The sequence below is a fragment of the Poecilia reticulata genome, linkage group LG11 (genome assembly GCF_000633615.1).
Source record: "Poecilia reticulata strain Guanapo linkage group LG11, Guppy_female_1.0+MT, whole genome shotgun sequence".
Lineage (NCBI taxonomy): Eukaryota > Metazoa > Chordata > Actinopteri > Cyprinodontiformes > Poeciliidae > Poecilia > Poecilia reticulata.
This window is the reverse complement of record NC_024341.1, coordinates 3,440,291-3,457,247: the sequence shown is the minus strand read 5'-3', so window position 1 is coordinate 3,457,247 and position 16,957 is coordinate 3,440,291. Positions and strand designations below refer to the sequence as shown.

General features: G+C 38.9%; 1 protein-coding gene across 2 annotated transcripts in view; it reads right to left on the bottom strand.

The window, feature by feature from the left end:
• col22a1 (collagen, type XXII, alpha 1) overlaps window positions 1–16,957 on the bottom strand; it is a 72,359-nt gene that overhangs the window by 40,748 nt on the left and 14,654 nt on the right. The window contains exons 5-17 of one of the 2 annotated variants that reach the window (XM_008421352.2): window positions 8,040–8,151; window positions 7,262–7,385; window positions 6,849–7,124; window positions 6,672–6,752; window positions 5,746–5,862; window positions 5,592–5,636; window positions 5,427–5,489; window positions 5,158–5,196; window positions 3,092–3,145; window positions 2,936–2,989; window positions 2,788–2,841; window positions 1,725–1,778; window positions 1,597–1,641 (exon numbers count right to left, since the gene is read on the bottom strand). In XM_008421352.2, coding sequence (XP_008419574.1) covers window positions 1,597–1,641; window positions 1,725–1,778; window positions 2,788–2,841; window positions 2,936–2,989; window positions 3,092–3,145; window positions 5,158–5,196; window positions 5,427–5,489; window positions 5,592–5,636; window positions 5,746–5,862; window positions 6,672–6,752; window positions 6,849–7,124; window positions 7,262–7,385; window positions 8,040–8,151 — 1,118 coding nt within the window. The remainder of the gene's footprint in view (window positions 1–1,596; window positions 1,642–1,724; window positions 1,779–2,787; window positions 2,842–2,935; window positions 2,990–3,091; window positions 3,146–5,157; window positions 5,197–5,426; window positions 5,490–5,591; window positions 5,637–5,745; window positions 5,863–6,671; window positions 6,753–6,848; window positions 7,125–7,261; window positions 7,386–8,039; window positions 8,152–16,957) is intronic. The other variant, XM_017307631.1, reaches the window with a different exon arrangement.

Below are 16,957 nucleotides of genomic sequence, written 5' to 3'. Positions count from 1 at the left end.
TATATATATTTTTTTTTTTTTTTTCTCAGGGCAGAAAAAGTCCTTGTGGTGTTATTTGCATGTTCTCTTCTGGCTACTGTATTACGTTTTTATGGCGTAAAGCACTTTGAACTGTCTGGTTGCTGAAATGTGCTCTACAAATAAATTTAACTGGACTTCTTATGTTACAGTTTTTAAAGGAAAATTAGCAGGGGTATTATTAAAACTGACAATAAGGCTGATTGTAAATAGTCCAAAATGTGTCTTTGAAGTTTTAAGTTATGATTCCAAAGTTAAATTTGTCTTGTAAAAGTCATACAATATTGTTTTAGTTTGGATTTATTAATATAGAACTCTGTGAGGATTTTACTGCACAATGTAAGGAAAGACAGCTCTGAATTGTTCATCTGTTTATGAGAACTTTACATTTCATTTTACTCCAAACATTTTTTTTTAAACAAATCAGTGTTCAGATTCTGAAAAAAAAAACAGTAGATGAAAAGCATTTTATAGAATCTGGAAGTGCATAAAAGTTAATAATCTGCTAAAAACAGCATCAAAGTGTTTCACAAATAAAAACTGGTGATCAAAAATTGGAAAATAAAATCTAAGATCAGTGCAATCCCTGGGGATTCAAGGTCCTGAAACTAAAATGATGTGTGATCTGAAGCACGGAGTTGGAAAAATGTCAAAGCGGAGAAAATAAAGCTTAACAAGATCTAAGTGGCTGTTAGCTTTTTATGGGAAGAAAAGCGAAATCAAAACAAGGTTAGGGTCATTCCTAATGAGTACATAATGTTTCTAGGAACAAAGTGGGAGTCATTAATCTGAACTAATATGTGTGGCAAAAACACATTTCTTCGTCTTAAACATCTGCCACATGTGTCTTAAAAACCGCTTGTTTCCTTTATCACTTTACAGAGGAAAGTATTTTTCCAGTAGCTTCCACCAACAGGAAATTGTTCAATGACTGACTGACTGTTTGGCTCCAGACAGACTTTAACCTGGCAGCTGTAAGGTTCCCAAACCTTTTAAACAGCATCCTGCAATATGGCAAAGCAATCAGTGTTGTAATTCTGAACTCTTAGCATCCTATAGAAGTGATTGTTATAAATTGCTTGTATGCATTTTGCTTAATGATAAAGAACATTTTGACAGCTGAAAATAGCATACCTACGGACTTTTGAGAGGACATTTTTACCAGCAACCTGAAGTGAAATCTAATATCCCAACAGCAGCAACATATACAGAAAGTTTCTCAAGGAAAGCTTCAGACATCAACAAAGCTCCAAACGCCCCCGTAGTATTCCAGACAGGAAGCATGGAGAGTGAATCAAGTGAACTCCATCTGTTTGCACAATTACGCCCCTCAGTTCTTCAATTCCTCCAAGGAAAAGAAAAAAACATGATCTCACCTTCTCAGAAAGTTCCGTCTCTTATCAGGATTTAGAGTTTGGTGGAGGTAAAAACCTAAAATCACGGTTTTAATATCAAGACATGCTGGGGGGATAGCTGCACTGTGAAGATGAGTATTTCTCTGGTGTCCGTTGGAAATGGGAAGAAAATGAGGGAAGCAAAGGTTCTGCTTTTAAAAAGTTTGGGCCCATATTAACTTACACCAGCTCCTGGAGTTCCTTTTTCTCCTTTCACACCAGAATTTCCCTAAAACGAAACACGTAGACGGTTTTCAACTAAAGTACGTTTATCAGTAGATTTATCTGATGGAGGAGAAGCACGTTACTCACAGAGACGCCTTTCGGTCCGGGCGCACCTGGAATTCCTGCATCTCCTTGGATTCCCTGAAGAACATAACATGAACAAATATATTTGTAGGACTTATGAACTCACTGTGTCATTGCAGTTTACTCTGCTGACTGACTGAAAACTGCTGAGAGAGAGTTTAGACCCTATGGCAAAATAAAACTCGCCTTGAGCTGCAAAGAATTTTCAAAATATGAACGACATAAAATGTTTTATTATGAAAGCCAGCAAAAGTAAACTAAAATTTATTTCTATTTTCAGATTGCAGAACAAAATGAATCATCTATTGCAATAAACAAAACATTTTTCAAGAACTATGTGAGCATTTTCTGTAAATATGGAAAATGAAGAAAGATAAGTAGCATAGTTTGAAGTAGGGATGCACCAATTAACTTTTTTCACTTTCAATACCGATACTAATATCAATATCTGGGGTTTAGTATCGGCCGATTCAATACAGAAAGACTGTTCTGGATGAACTTAAAATGTTTCTTTTTTTGAACGCAGACATAAATGTATTGAATTAAACATTTATTTGATAACTCTGCTCCAGCACATCACATGTAAATCCACCAATAGCTTCTTAAGCTTGGTCAAACATGTAAAAACAACTTTAATTTGTTCAATCTGTGCAATTAGTAGTAGAACAGTCAATGTAAAATAAATAAAGAAACTGAAACTGACAAAAACAATAGGTTGCCTACTTTGGTTAAACATGTAACAAACATGCAGCAAACTTCTTTCAAAATGTTCAGATATGCAACTAGGAATTCTAAATATAATGTAAAATAAATAATAAAGCATGAGGACAGAAAGCATAGAATTAAACAGAATAGATCTGCCCTTATGGATCAGGCACAGAATGTTTTTCAATATCAGGACGGATACAGATATTAATTTAAGATCAGTACATCCCTAGTTTTACTTGTAAAAGCTTGTTGAGTGTCCTATCAAATACCAATTTTCAATAGAATTGTGATCTCAGAAACAGGAACCAAATGGAATCTTGAGATAGTAATAGATTCCCACTGCTAACGGATTACCTACCTTCTGTCCGGCTGGACCCGGTAACCCTGCAGCTCCGGCCCTGCCTGCTTCGCCCTAAACACAAAAATCAAACACATTCTTAAAGCATACTCTAAAAACTTGTACTTTTTTTTTTTTTACCAGCATTTAGAAATGGTCTACATCTTACTTTGTCGCCTTTGTCACCAGTTAGACCATCAATACCAGGAACACCACCGGTGCCCTGCGGAATGAAAATAGATATGTATTTATTACCAGACCACAACTTTTTAAGCCTCGGAGTGAATAATAACAAAATAAGGCCTCCATATCTCCAGGTCCACACCTTCTCTCCCTTTTGTCCAGGAGAACCTGTTAACCCTATAGAGCCTCTATCACCCTGGAAACAGAAAATAAAAGTTCAGAAGGATCATTCAGGCAGACACAGGCATGCAGACCAAGGCGAACCGTCGGGAACTCGACCTGCTAGTATCACAGACGACTGAAGAAGTTAGAAACACATACATGAGGTTAACAGATCACACAGGAGAACGGGGAGTAAAACACACAAAGTCACACGAAGACAAACAAAACACTTTTGAGTAAAAGTTGGATGGCCAGAATGTGTTGAAAAGTTTGACCAAGACCCACTGTGGTCTAGTTACAGGTTTGAACCCAAGACTCAAGGAACAATAGCTCCCCATTGTCCTCGCAGAGATGCATTGTGGGATTGCTCGCTGATGTCACCTTCTGCTCCAGAGGAATTTCAAAAAGTAGGTCTGGGTGAGAGTTAATGGCTCCCAAATTACACGGTACACCATGCGTCTTACCACGCCGCAAGACTTCCCTCTGCTCCATAAACCACTTTACAAGTCACAGAAGGTTGCCCTTTAATTATTTCAGGCTCATATTAACACACGGCACTTATTTTAATTGCTGAGATCCAAAGACATGAGCGATGGGACGTCATCTGCAGCAGGGAATCACCTGCTGCAGCTGGTTGCAGGTCCAATTGGAGGCAATCAAAGCGAAGCCAATTCACTTTCAGACCCGAGTTAATAAATACAAAATGCCGCGACCCGCACGTCGGAGGCGTCGCACGTCCTGAGTTTAGTTTTAGGTTTTTTCCCCCTTCCTTTTCTATTTTTAGAAGCGTTTACAGGAGCAAATTGCAACGTTCTCGTAGAAAAAAGGGAAGACAGATGCTGAAGCAGAATATAACGAATAAGTGCGAGGGCATTAAATCAAACTTTAATGCTGCTGTCAAAGCAGGAAAATTTTCCCAACAGGAAGGATGGATAAAAACGGAATGGATCGGGAATCAAAAGATAAGTTTCTTTTCCTGCAGCAATTTAACTTTTATGTGATATAAAGTAGAGCAGAATTGTGAAATTGAAGGAAATTGATCAAAGTTTTTCTTATTTTTTTCCCCCCAGAGGAATCTGAACATGTGCAGTTTTGCTCATCAGCTCCAACTCTGTCAAATATGATGCAGAGCATCTATAGAAAATCTCAATGGGATTTAGGTCTGGGTTTTGACTAGGCCAGGGCTCTAGTAGGCTCTCTGGACCTTCCACAATGACTCTTAATAACTTCCGCCAAAAATGAAAAAGAAACGGTTAATGGTTTTAAACACAGACATAATAACAAATGCCATTTTTTAACCTTCTTTCCAATTTTCTTTCTAAAACACAGCAAAAAACTAAATCTTATCAAATATTTTGGGTCTAGTTTTTAATGCAAATCTCTTAATGCACTTAAAATAAGACAAAACTAACTTCCAATTAACTTTTCAGCAAGATATAGGAGTTTAAGTCAATACTTTGATGAAAAAATGGTAGTTATAACATAGAAAAAAATCTTATGAAAATCGGGGACAAAATTTCAGAGTTCTTATAATCTACAAAGATATGACTGCTTATGGCATTTTAGTCTTGATGCTGATATCAGGGATGTTTCAGATACATGCTGTTCTTCTTGTATTTTACAAATTTAGTACTAAATCTCTTTTTTATGATGAAATTAATGTTTAAATTAAATTCATCATAAATTTTATTTACACAGCACAGCAATAAATGTCATTTAAATGGAGCTGAATACAAAAGCTAAACATATGATTTTCTGTCAACTTCACAGTAATGCAGCACTTGGTCTATCACATAAAATTCCAATGAAATACATTGAAGTCTGTTTCTGCAATGTCCCTTTACAGGGAATATATGTATATATAAAAATATATATACACTCACTAAAATACGATACTATAATAAAAAAGCATGTCAGGAAGAGCTGGTAGATAGAATATATATTGGAAAGTTTTTGTCCACATGCATTTTAAATATGTAAAACTCAGACATATATGTGTTAGAATGAAACTCATGCTCAGTCTGCATGCCAGGCCAGTTCACTTACCTTCTCCCCTCTGTCACCTTTGACAGAGGATAGTTTGCCCTGCAAATAATTAATCGATAAGGATCAATTATTATCGAGGCTGGAAGAGAAGAGGAACAGTTGGAAGGCATGCAGTGTGGAACAACTTCAATTTGTCCTACATTGTTCAGGACAGCAACATGAATCTGAAGCTGTCATTTTATCAAATTATATAACTTCAAGTCTAGCCGTTTTGTTTTCATTTGAAAAAAAATGCAGACGTGAAAGTGTACACTTTAAAATTTTCATACAGATTCTCCTCTTTCCCCTTTGATGCCCGGTGGCCCGATGGCACCTTTAGGGCCAAAGTCACCCTGAAAAAAGTAGGCACATTCACACCGTAAGCATCTGAATGGACATAACGACGCCTGTTGTTGTGTCTCACATCAGACTATGATACTGCGTCGAGAGATGACCTTGTCACCCTTTAGACCAGGAAGACCGCGTGCTCCGACGTCTCCCTGTGGGGAATAAAAACGCTGTGGTCTTCTGAAATCTTTCAAATGAAGGATTCCCTCTTAAGCATGGCGACATGGCTACAGAAAGAGATAAAGCAGGACGTTGCGTTACCTTGGCCCCTGGAGGGCAGGAGCAGTTTGCCTGAGGACCTCTTTGCTGCTCTGCACTAGTAGGTGTCGGTGTGGGGATCTGCACAGGGGGGGCCTCAGTCACGACCTTTTTAGGGCACTGAAAGGATAGAATTAATTACAGTTTGTGGCAACTTATACCTACACATTGAATGTTGGCAGTACCAAGTTGATGCTTCTGCACAGGAAGTATCAACTTCTTTTCTATAATATTTTGGAAATCAAGTAGTTTTGGATGTTGTTCTATGTCTACAGCAGTTGTATCTGAAAAACTAACAGCTCTTTCAAAGTGGTGCCCCCAAGGCGGGAACAAGGGGGCCACTGGACCTCCAGGTCATAGAACTGTATACAGACTCATTTTCTCCAATCAGGACATAAAAGCAAAACCTAATAATTAAATAAAGACATTTACGAAATTCAATATAAAATACAAAAATGCTTAAACGAGGTGTGACAATCTGGTTTGTCAGGCTACAGTTACGTGGTAATTTTCAAATGACCTTTATAAAATTAAATAAACTTCTGATGGAAGATGAAAGCAAAGTTGATTTTGTTTTCACTTTAAAGTATTGGTTATGAAAAGATTATAATCACAGATTGGCACTTGTTTATGTTCAAGAACCTGATCTGATTTCTGGGCATGGCTTTTAATAGTGGACAAACCCCCAGGTAATTTATTGCATCGCTCATTATTAAATGAATTATAAATATTGGGGTTTGAAATCAATTGGTTAACTTTTTTTTTAAGTTCAAAGTATTTCTCAAAAGAATCAAGGCCACACTCCATGATGGATGGCCATTATACCATGATGTGAAGCTCCAAAAAGTTTATTTTACATAACACTGCCCCTTTAAAACAGAATCCCTAAAATAGTGACCCAGTGTGTGTCTACAGGGAGTTCTACTCACCGGCCCGGTGGGGAGATCACAGCAGGTTTCCAGTTCTGCTTGTTTGGAATCACAGTAAATCATCATCCTTTGGAGGTCAAACTGCTCAAACACACACAGGCCGTTAAACAGATCAACCTTTAGGAAAGAGAATGCCTGCAGAGAACTAAGCCTTTAAAAATAGAGGTGGGTACGCACGTCTATGGGAACGCTGTCATACAGTCTCTTGCCAATCACCGTCTTCCCCTGAATGTCTATGTCTTCCCGGTCTTCGATTGGCAGAGTCTGGATGTGTTTGCAGTCCAGGTACAGGGCGACAGACTTCGCCTCCACACTGAGGCCGATCTTGTGCCAGTTGCGGTCGAAGAGGTTGTCGACTTCGGGGTTCTTGAACACAGCTCTGACAGCGTCTTTCGTCAACCCAACTGCATTGTACTCCACGGCTTTGTTCTCCCCGTCCAGACGGATGGACACCTGGAAGACACAGGAAAGTTCAAAAAGAATCAGCAACAGGTTTCTCAAGGCACAATTTCTACCCCTCTAAATTGGGTAAAGTCATTGTATGACTCAAGTTTAAAAAATGTTATATTTTTTAAACTTGGTGAACCAACCTGTGGGATTCCATATTTGTCAAAAATCTGCCAGAGGTACCAGTCTTCCCGTCTTGAGGTTTTCCTGAATTTGAATGTTGTCACAAAGGCGTATTCATCTGGCAATCCTTGAGCAAACACATCCCTGAAAAATAAAGTAATATGGTTAATACTTTCCTTTAGGCCTGTGTATACTGCCTACTAGATTTCTATGTGTAAAAACCCACAGTGGACACTCTGTTCACAGTAAAAAAGTAGAACATTCCCTCTGCTTCAAGTTCTCACTGACTACAGTTAGAACCTTAGTTTGAATTGCCAGGAAAAACAAAATAGTAAGTCATATTTTGCATACAGATTAGCTTTACTACAATTTAGCATTTTATATCTAGTGAAACTTAATTTGAGGAAAATATCAGAATCATTATTGGAAACAGTCTTTGTGCTAAGCCATTCTTGAGACACTATCTTGTTGCCTACTGTTATCTGTGGTTACGTCTCCACTGGCCATCTAATCGTGCAATTTGACATTTCGAAAATAAATTTGATTAACGTAAATGTGCTCATTTCAAAAGAACTCTCATTTTAGAATAAGTTTTAGTGCTAGAATGAGGTGGTTATTTGGACGTAACAAAATTAGTACAATTAGTGCAAAAAGCCAGTATGCTGAATATTTCTTAATAAAAACATCTGAAGCTGTGAGACATAAAATCAATATGCCTGTCCTTCATGAGCTAGTCTTCCAGTCTGATGCTTTCTCTAGCTTTGACAGAAATCTGAAGTTCAGGCGGAGCTCACTCACTCCGTTTGCTGGACTATTGGCATCGTCCCGAGGCGAACATATGAACTCTGGCCTTCATCGACTCTGGTCCCCAGGATGTCTTTTACGTTGAAGTACTCCATCAGGTCAAACCCTGCAGCATCACAATCAGATCATCCAGTTGAACTCGAGGCATTCTTTTAAAAAATCTCACACATACATCCACAAGTTTGTGTCATTTGTATCTTTAGGAAAAAAGCTGCACTGACTTCCTTCCTCAATCATCCAGATTCAGATTGATGACACTTACTTGCATTTTAAGGCTAACCAAAAAAAAGCACATAATTTGATATCATCATTCAGTTCAATCCACAGTTTAATTGCGATAACTCTACAGAATGTTCAAATATTAACAAACCTTGTAAATTACGCATGGATGCTTAAAGATGTGAATTGTTGTCAAGATCAGGCATTGGAAATATATTTTGATTTATAAGTGAAAATTAATTTGTAAATGTAATGAAAATTTTATTTAATGTATTATTTTTGCAATGTTCACTCACATATATAACTTGGCTTTAACTGTGACTCTGGATGTGTGAAGGTCATTTTTGAGAGAGATCATTCGAAAAGTAAACTGTAATCGGGTTCTAACAGCACAAATTTGACTTGCTGCGTAGCAAACCGTGATTTAGTTTCTTAAGTATCTACATTTTGAATCTGTGATTCTTAACTTAAATCATTTCTGAATTGCAGAAGAAAAATTTCCCCATATTTCTGAGAAATATGACTAATAGAGCATAATCAAGGAGGACTGTGTAACATGAACGACTTTTACATTTATTAAAGTTTTTATTTTCAATAATATTTCAATAGTTTTAGCAATTTTATATCTAATATATGCAATATAAGGCTTTATTATTCAAAAACATTGTTCCAGTACATTAGGAAAATGCTTTGCTCCCCTTACAGTCTAGACAAGGGAAGTCCTAAAGAGATAGGAAAACCCAGAAACACACACGCACGCACGCACGCACACGTGCACACACACACACACACACACACACACACACACACACACGCACGCACGCACGCACACACACACACACGCACACACACACACACTCCAATGAACACAAGCATCTCCTGAGTATTGAGGCCGAGTTACGATTTTGAATTTCTCAGTGTTTAGTGTTTGAATTGGGTCAGAACCACCACACCCTGCAGCTACTGTGTTTGTGGCCTTTTTTCGGGGCGGGGGAGTGAGGGAGCTGAAATCACCGCTTCAGCAGCTGAACAGCTGGAAAATCGAGCCGTTTGTTGTGGAGCTGTGATGTTTGTTGGGTTTGCTGCCAGAAAGAAAAATAACTAATACCCGCTGCTGGCGAGGCCCTCTGCGCGTCTGCGTTACTCTTCGGCGTGTGATTTAGAGTGGAGCAACCGCAGCCCACATTTAGGCAGTTTGGAAAAGGCCACTCCCTTGGACTTGGACAGCAAACAAATGCCGTAGCCATGGAGATGCCAACGTTCGGAGGGGTTTCACTTGCGCTTGACTGCCAGGTTTTGCAGCGCAGTGCGTGCTCATAGCAGGTGGCCATGTAGTGTAAAGCGAGTGAGAACAGCGTGACATTAGTTGCTATGGATGAAGGGGGGGGGGGTAGGTTGGACGTATTTCCTCCAGAGCTCTGGTGATGGGACACAAGGCTTCCAGCGGGATTATTTACACCGGCACGGTAATCTTTTAAAGGAGGAAGTTGAGAATTAAGGTAGTAATGTGAGCGTCTGGTGTAGGGTCAGTGAGTATCATAAGAAAAAAATTAACTTAGAAACTAAGAAACTGGTGGTGGGAAACAGGAGGTGTCCTGGTGGGGCTAGCAACAGTGAAGCATGTTAAAAACGAAGACCTGAAGGAATCAACCAGATCAGATTCTGCCAGATTCATACACTCTTCTAGATCTATGCTGATTACCATGTTAGAATATTTAATGGGAACATTTCTCACATCTATTTGTGGGAAATATCCCTTTACTTTGATCCGAGATGTTCAGTGTTGTGACAAATGGGTGGAACCCTTAGAGATTCCGTCTGTTTTTGCTCTTTGATCACACTTAGATGTTTCAAACAATCAAACCAAAAATTGACAAGAGAACCTGAGTAAATACAAAAGGCAGTTTTTTTTAAGCATATGATTTTGCCTAGATCAAGCTGGCCCTGAGAAAATATGATTGCAAAGCTTGTTAAATAACTTAATAACTAAGTTCAATTCCACAAGCCACATCCAAGGATAATTACTGGACCTGAAGATTTAATCATCTAAAGCGACCGTGACTGACAAAAATAGGCTCAGTGGTCCCAAAGAGCAACAAGTCTTCCCTTAATTCACAGATATCCAACATATGAGAAACAGACAGAGTTACAAAGGCATTTTTAAAACTTTAGAACTCCAGAGAGCCACAGTAGCCGTGTTTCCATTAACCACAGAATTGTGTGACAATAAATTGCTTAATGGAAACATGGCAATTTAAAAGATAAAAAAAAGCCCCTTTTTTGAGAAAAGGTTTTTGCACTAGGATGAGGTGGTTTTTCAGCCATATTTAAATAGATATATTTTTCAAAACTGCCATTCATTTCAAAATTTCAGTTTTGAAATGAAAAATCACACAAGTGATTTGTGTGATTTTTCACTGTGCGATAAAAAAATCGCTTGTGTGATTTTTTCACATTACGCAAGTCGTGATCAACAGCCGGATGTTACTACTGGCAATAACAACAAAGAAGACAGCAGAAAGTAGTAATTGATGATGGTTTGTGTTTGTTTTTTCTTTTTTTCAGACAATGTGCATCTGGCTCCACCAGAGCTCTCACAGTATGACCTTCATTCATTCATAAAAAGTTGTGTGTCATTCCAACGTGTTGAGTCCAAAGCTCTTCTGCAAAATCGCCGACCACTGTTTCCCAAAACGCTGCATACATACCCACTCCCAAGTAGGCGGGGCTTGTTCCGCCAATGCCTGAGATGTTTTTTTTTTTTTACTTATTTAAAAAAATAAGTAAAAATATATAAATTAAAACATATATAAGTTACTGTATATGTAAATCTACCAGTGTTTATCAGCAGTCTATGTTTTTGGTGTAAAAAAAAGTCCTACTCAGATTATCTTAATTTGAAAATCAGACACATAAGTGTGACAAGAAAATAGGAACTATTAAACTGACTCAAGGTCTCCATTTTATGCTGTTCCTTAACGTTGCAGTGGTGAACATTGTAAAACTAATTAACTTTTCGTTGTTATTACCAAGCATGCTGGAATACGAAGTGAAACCTGCTAAAACATTATTACTGGCTTTGTTTTGCCATGGCCGCCATAAAATCTTTCTAGTTTTCAAAGTTGCACGGTTAATCTTGCTATGTGCAGCTCATTTTTACAAGGTCAAAGGTGAGGGGTTAGAGTTCACTACTTTAAACTGATCTCAACCTTTGAAGACAAAATAGAGATGGCCAATATTAAGCAGGCTGTTGAACCTGAACAGTTAAATTCTCAAGGAGATTTTGCTATTATACTTTGCAAAGGTATTCAAACAGTTTAATTTTCCATGTTAGGGTTGGAGTTAGTGTGTGTGATTGGGGATGAGATGTGTATGTGACTGACCAGGACGAACTTTTAATGAATAAAACTAATGCTTTTGTACCTTAATGTAATACATATTTGTTATTCCTACTGGCTAAATGACTTATATACTCAATATCAGTACTGGCGATATGAGCAATGTATTTACACGTATCGGATCAATACTAAAATATGCAGAACTTCACACCTCTAGTTTCCAGGTAACTGTTTTCTTGCAGTCACATTTTTGCAGGTTGTCAGCTGCGAAACAAACAATGTTAACATGCAGCTGAGAATTCTTCCTGCTTTTTTAAAAAAAAAATTATTCTGTCACCTCACCGGTGCGGCGCACATTTGCTCAGCGTAGCGTTTTGGTGGCTGCTCGCGGGGCTCTGAAGCTCACAGCTGTAATTTGGACTGGCAGCTGACAGAGTATATAATCAGCCCCCCCCCAAAAAAAAGATATTTTGGACCGCCAAGAACGACCAATGGGGCGATCTGCGGTGGGAGCCAGATGAGTTCACGGACTGGGAAAAGGCAAAAACACACACACACACACTCCTTTGATCGGAGCAGATGGCAGCACTTGTGCAGGAGACGGGGAGTTCACAGAGACTAGCGCTCCGGCTCAGTATCCTGAGGGGTCAGACTGGCCTGTCTGACTGAAACCACAGGTCTGCTAGCTGTCAAGTCCTAATCAGAGGGAAATGTCTTCACATGTATGGCACATTGGAAGGAGCACCGTCTGTGTAGTTGGAAGGGGGAAGATCTGCCAAAACACTGTTTGTCTGGTACGACTCTGCATGTAGGACGATATGTGTCTGCATAGCCACAACCCCGAAAAGAAACGATTTGCTCACATAGTTCTAACTTTGTAGTTTTGTCAAGGAGTCGCGGCAAAAAAAGATGGATGGGAAAACCCCGGACGTCTTTGTCCTCTCGGATGGCTTCAAACCTCAGGCTGAGTTTGATACCCTGCTGACCCCAGAGGGAGCCACATGAAGGCTTCGGCTCCCAGTGTGACGCAGCTGTCTGCACTGCACTGTGGGTACGAGAAATCAATTCTTCTCTCTGCTTTTCTTAGCTACGAGTATCGAAATGGCCTTGGAAAAGATGAGAAAAGCGGTGAAGAATGAAGCAGCTTCCATTTATCTATTTTGTCAGGTCACAACTACAGCTTTATGTTTACGAGGCTTTTTATGAAATAAATCAAGACTAATCGTGACAGGTTTTCACAAATAAAAACCAGCGGCGTGCGTTTGTGTTCCACCGAGTTAATGCTTTGTTAAAATGCGTTTACAAACATAGATGCTGAAATGAATGGGGTGCCGTTTGCAAAGCTATACAGACAAAATTAACATTTGGTTTTTTTTAGCCTGAAATAAAAAAATAATATTTTTCACCATGTTCTAATACATTTATAGTTTTTTACAAACTAAATATTAAGTTTGAAGCAAATATTTAATCTATAAACCAAATATTTAGCTCTGATGTAAATATTTAATTTGTAATTTACTTCATGGAAATAAGTATTTACTTAGTAACTAAATGTTTCGTTTGTAAAAGAAACATTTTGTTTCCCACTCATTTTAAATCTGAGGAAGATATTTAGCTAACAACCTAAGGTACTTAATTAGGAACTAAATATCTAGTTCACCAACCAAATATTTAGTCTGGAAACTAAATGTGTAGTTTCCAACTAAATTTTAATTAAATATTTACTTTGTAAACTAACTTGTTTAGTTTGTTAACTAACAAGTTAGTTTAGGCTGGAAAATAAGTATTTGCTTTGGAACTAAATATTTACTTAAAGTAAACTTGGTCTACTGCATAAAATATCAAAATATATATCAGTTTTTTGACTAAATTCCACAGACATGTCCAGCCTCTTGCTGCTTTCCCATTTAGTCCATGTTCTATTCCTGCTGGGTCCTGATCAGGGACAGAGAGCTGGCTCTAGCAGTCAAAGTGCAAAAGGTGAGATACATATAAAAGTAAATCAGAGAGGGAAATTAACTGACAATACAGGATTTGGACATCATTCAGGAAATTGGAGTAGCAGGTGAAAACAGACTTTAGCTGGTAGAACATGTAAACGAGATCCAAGCAGGGATTTAAACTCAGTACCTTCTTGCTGTGAGAAAATCCAGGTTTCTTTCTCATTCTGACTGTGATTCCAGTCGGAATGTCATTTTCAGTAAAAATGGCATTCATTGTTACTGAAAATGAATGCCATTAATTAATCAAACTGTACATAATGAGCCATTTGGTTTGTGCTGCTGGAAGCTAAAGGCAGAATAATTACAAATGTCTGCTGTGTATATTGAAAAACGTGTCTGCTTCAACTTCAGGAACAAAAAATTTTCTCGTCCAATATCTTCACAGGAGCAAAGCTGAAATTAAATATCTCAGAGGAGTTGGTAAATGGATGAAAGAGGGGGTGCTTCCAGAACATCGTACCAAGCGCCACATCTCCCATACTCGTCAAAACAGCGATTTATCAAAAAAAGTTTGCTGTGATTCTTTTTGCAGCCAAGCGGAAAAGCAAAACCACATAATTAGCACTCACCCAGTGGCAAGAATGTAAGAATGTGACTGAGAGTGCAAAGTGATTCTGTCCTTTCTGATCATGAATCCAAATCATCAGTGGACTGAAACGTCGCTAAAACTTCTCAAGAAACTTCAGGGGAAACTCAAACTTTCTTTTATAAACGTGAAAAAACTATTTGTTTCTAAAATATTAGCTTCAAATGTGTCTCTATGCGGATAATTATGAGTTGTGGAACTAATTTGGGGGATTTTGGGTAGAATTAGCTACTTACAGCAAAAAAAGCTACCTATTTTCTTAAATGGGTAACATGGCTGCCTTGTCACACAGGGTGTTTCTGTGTACTTTTGATGCTCATTCATGTTGTTTCTATGACTGTTCCTGTTTCTACCCACCACCCCAACACAGGCAGGTCAGTTTAACTGGAGACCTTTAAATTGCCCATGGGAGACAGGATTGTGTTTGCTTGGCAACTTGTTCAAGGTGCACGCTCTCTGCACCTCTCGACCAGGACAACACAATCCAGTCTTTGGCAAGCCCACACTGATCTACATTTAGAAAATGAGCAAAATGTCTGGTAGCCGATATTGAGGATAGACGAGTCAATCGAATGCATCAACATCTGAGGAGCGCTGCTTCCAGGTCTCTGACGTCTTAATCCTTGTTCTTGGATGTAGCATGCGTCCAAACCAGTCATGTCTGTGCATCTGTTTTTTCTCTTACAATGATGAATGTGGGTGGGAGACTGACAGGAACTCCAATCCCCCAGAAGGCCCTCTTGTGAAAACATCCGACATTTCAGGATAAGCACAATTCAAGACCTCTGAGAACAACCTGAAACACTCGAGTCTCTGGCTGAATGAAATCAAAATATCAACTGCCTTTTGTCTGACGTGCTTTAGATGGAAATAGAGTGGCTAAAGCAACTGCAGCTGCTATTCCTGATTGACTGACAGATGCTTGTACTGCAGAGACCTGCTTGAATCATTTCCTTCTCTCTGTTCAGCTGATGAAAACTGGAAAACAGTCAATTGGTTGAGCATAGATATAAAGGGCTAAAGCAGATGTCAACATCACCATTGTTAGCAGATGTAACAGAACACAGAACCTCCAAAGCACTTGGTGGGCAACTGGGCACTACAGCCAGAACTCTGAAGGGTCAAGGTAGGGAGGGCTCACTACCATCCCACCTGGTGAAATCAGACCCGAGAGGTCAAGAGGGAAGCCATCAGACCCCAGACCCCTGCAGTCCACAGCCGGTCCAGCACACCCCAAGGAGCTACATACCACCATACAGGATTCCTAAGTCACTGCCTTTCTAAACCACTTTATTCTCATCTCCCTTTAGTCCTCCATCTAGGCTTTCGCGCATTGACTTTGATTTCTTTGGCAAAATTTCAACTGAGCCAGTCAGTAAACAGAGGGAGGAGTTGTGAATGATGACTTATGCACTGTTTTAGAATTGTAGTGTGCCTGTAGTTTTAGCAATGGCAGCAGAGGAAGTGAATGAAGCTGTTCAGTCCATGTTGGCCATGCTTCCAAATGTTAAATTAGCATTAAATGCTAATGTTAATTAGCATTAACTGGTTCAGCTAAGCACTTCTCTCTTTGCAGTGGAGAATGGTTGTCTACAGTTTCCGGTAAAATTCGCAGCGTCAAACTGGAGCATTACATACGTCATGGGAAAACCTTAGCAACTGGGTCAAGTTTAAAACTTCAACAATGGTCACGCTTCCAGGAAGCAATCGTTTCTCAATAGCCGAGAACCCAGACCCTCTGGACGAAGCGAAGCTTAGGAAGAAAATAAGTACAAGTAATATCTAATGCAGTAGAATGAAATGATAATCTGGTCTCATAAACACAATAATATCTTGCCAATAACCAGTATTTCCTGCCTTCTTTAGAAGTACTCAGAACAGCCAGGTGACTTTTTAGGAAAGAAGCTGTTTGGAAAGACAGATCAATGGGATTTGTGGTGATTACTTTGGTGTTGATGTGGGTACAGGTTTCTTGAGCACACAGGTATGAATATAGTAACAAAAAAGAACATTATCTCACAGAAATCTGTGAAACAGTCATAAAAAGGACTGACTGCTAGCTATGCCTGGTGAAAAGCGCGCACTAAAGCCTGGAGTGGATTGACAAAAATAAGATGTCCTATGACTGTTACAGCAAGTACTACTCAACATACCTCACAGTCAATATTCACTTTTACTTAAGACTCTATTCGTTGAGATTTAGGCATTTAAAGTCATCTGGTTTGTTAGGAAAATATCACACCTACTTATAAAAGTAAGTAAGCACGCAGAAGGAATGGTAGACCAGTCAGGAACATTGTATGTTGACTCAATTTGAAGACACCTAATATTTTTAGAACCAGATGTCACAATTGGTGGAATGAACAGTAATAGTGTTGTCAGTGAGTCAAAACATCCAAGTCACCAAATGTCTTGGTCAGCATTACTGGAGCTTGAATACATGTGATAGAGGTTGTTATTTTAGGTGAACTGGTAGTTGGACTGGGATGATAGATTGACTTAAGTATTATCTGTATGCCTCAAGTGTCGATCACAGCCTCATGTGATCCATATCAAACATGGCAAACATGCAGGTAATCCTGGCTAATGCTACGGCCAGAGACCTCAAATTTTCAGACGCTCCAATCAGCCCCTGATAATAGATTGTTATATTGTTATATCATGGCACCATGTAAGCCTTCTGCTGCTCAGTCTAGACATGCCAATGTCTTCTATACCAAAGATTTTTCTGGTCTTCTGGGTGCTTGCACTATTTCTTTCAATCAG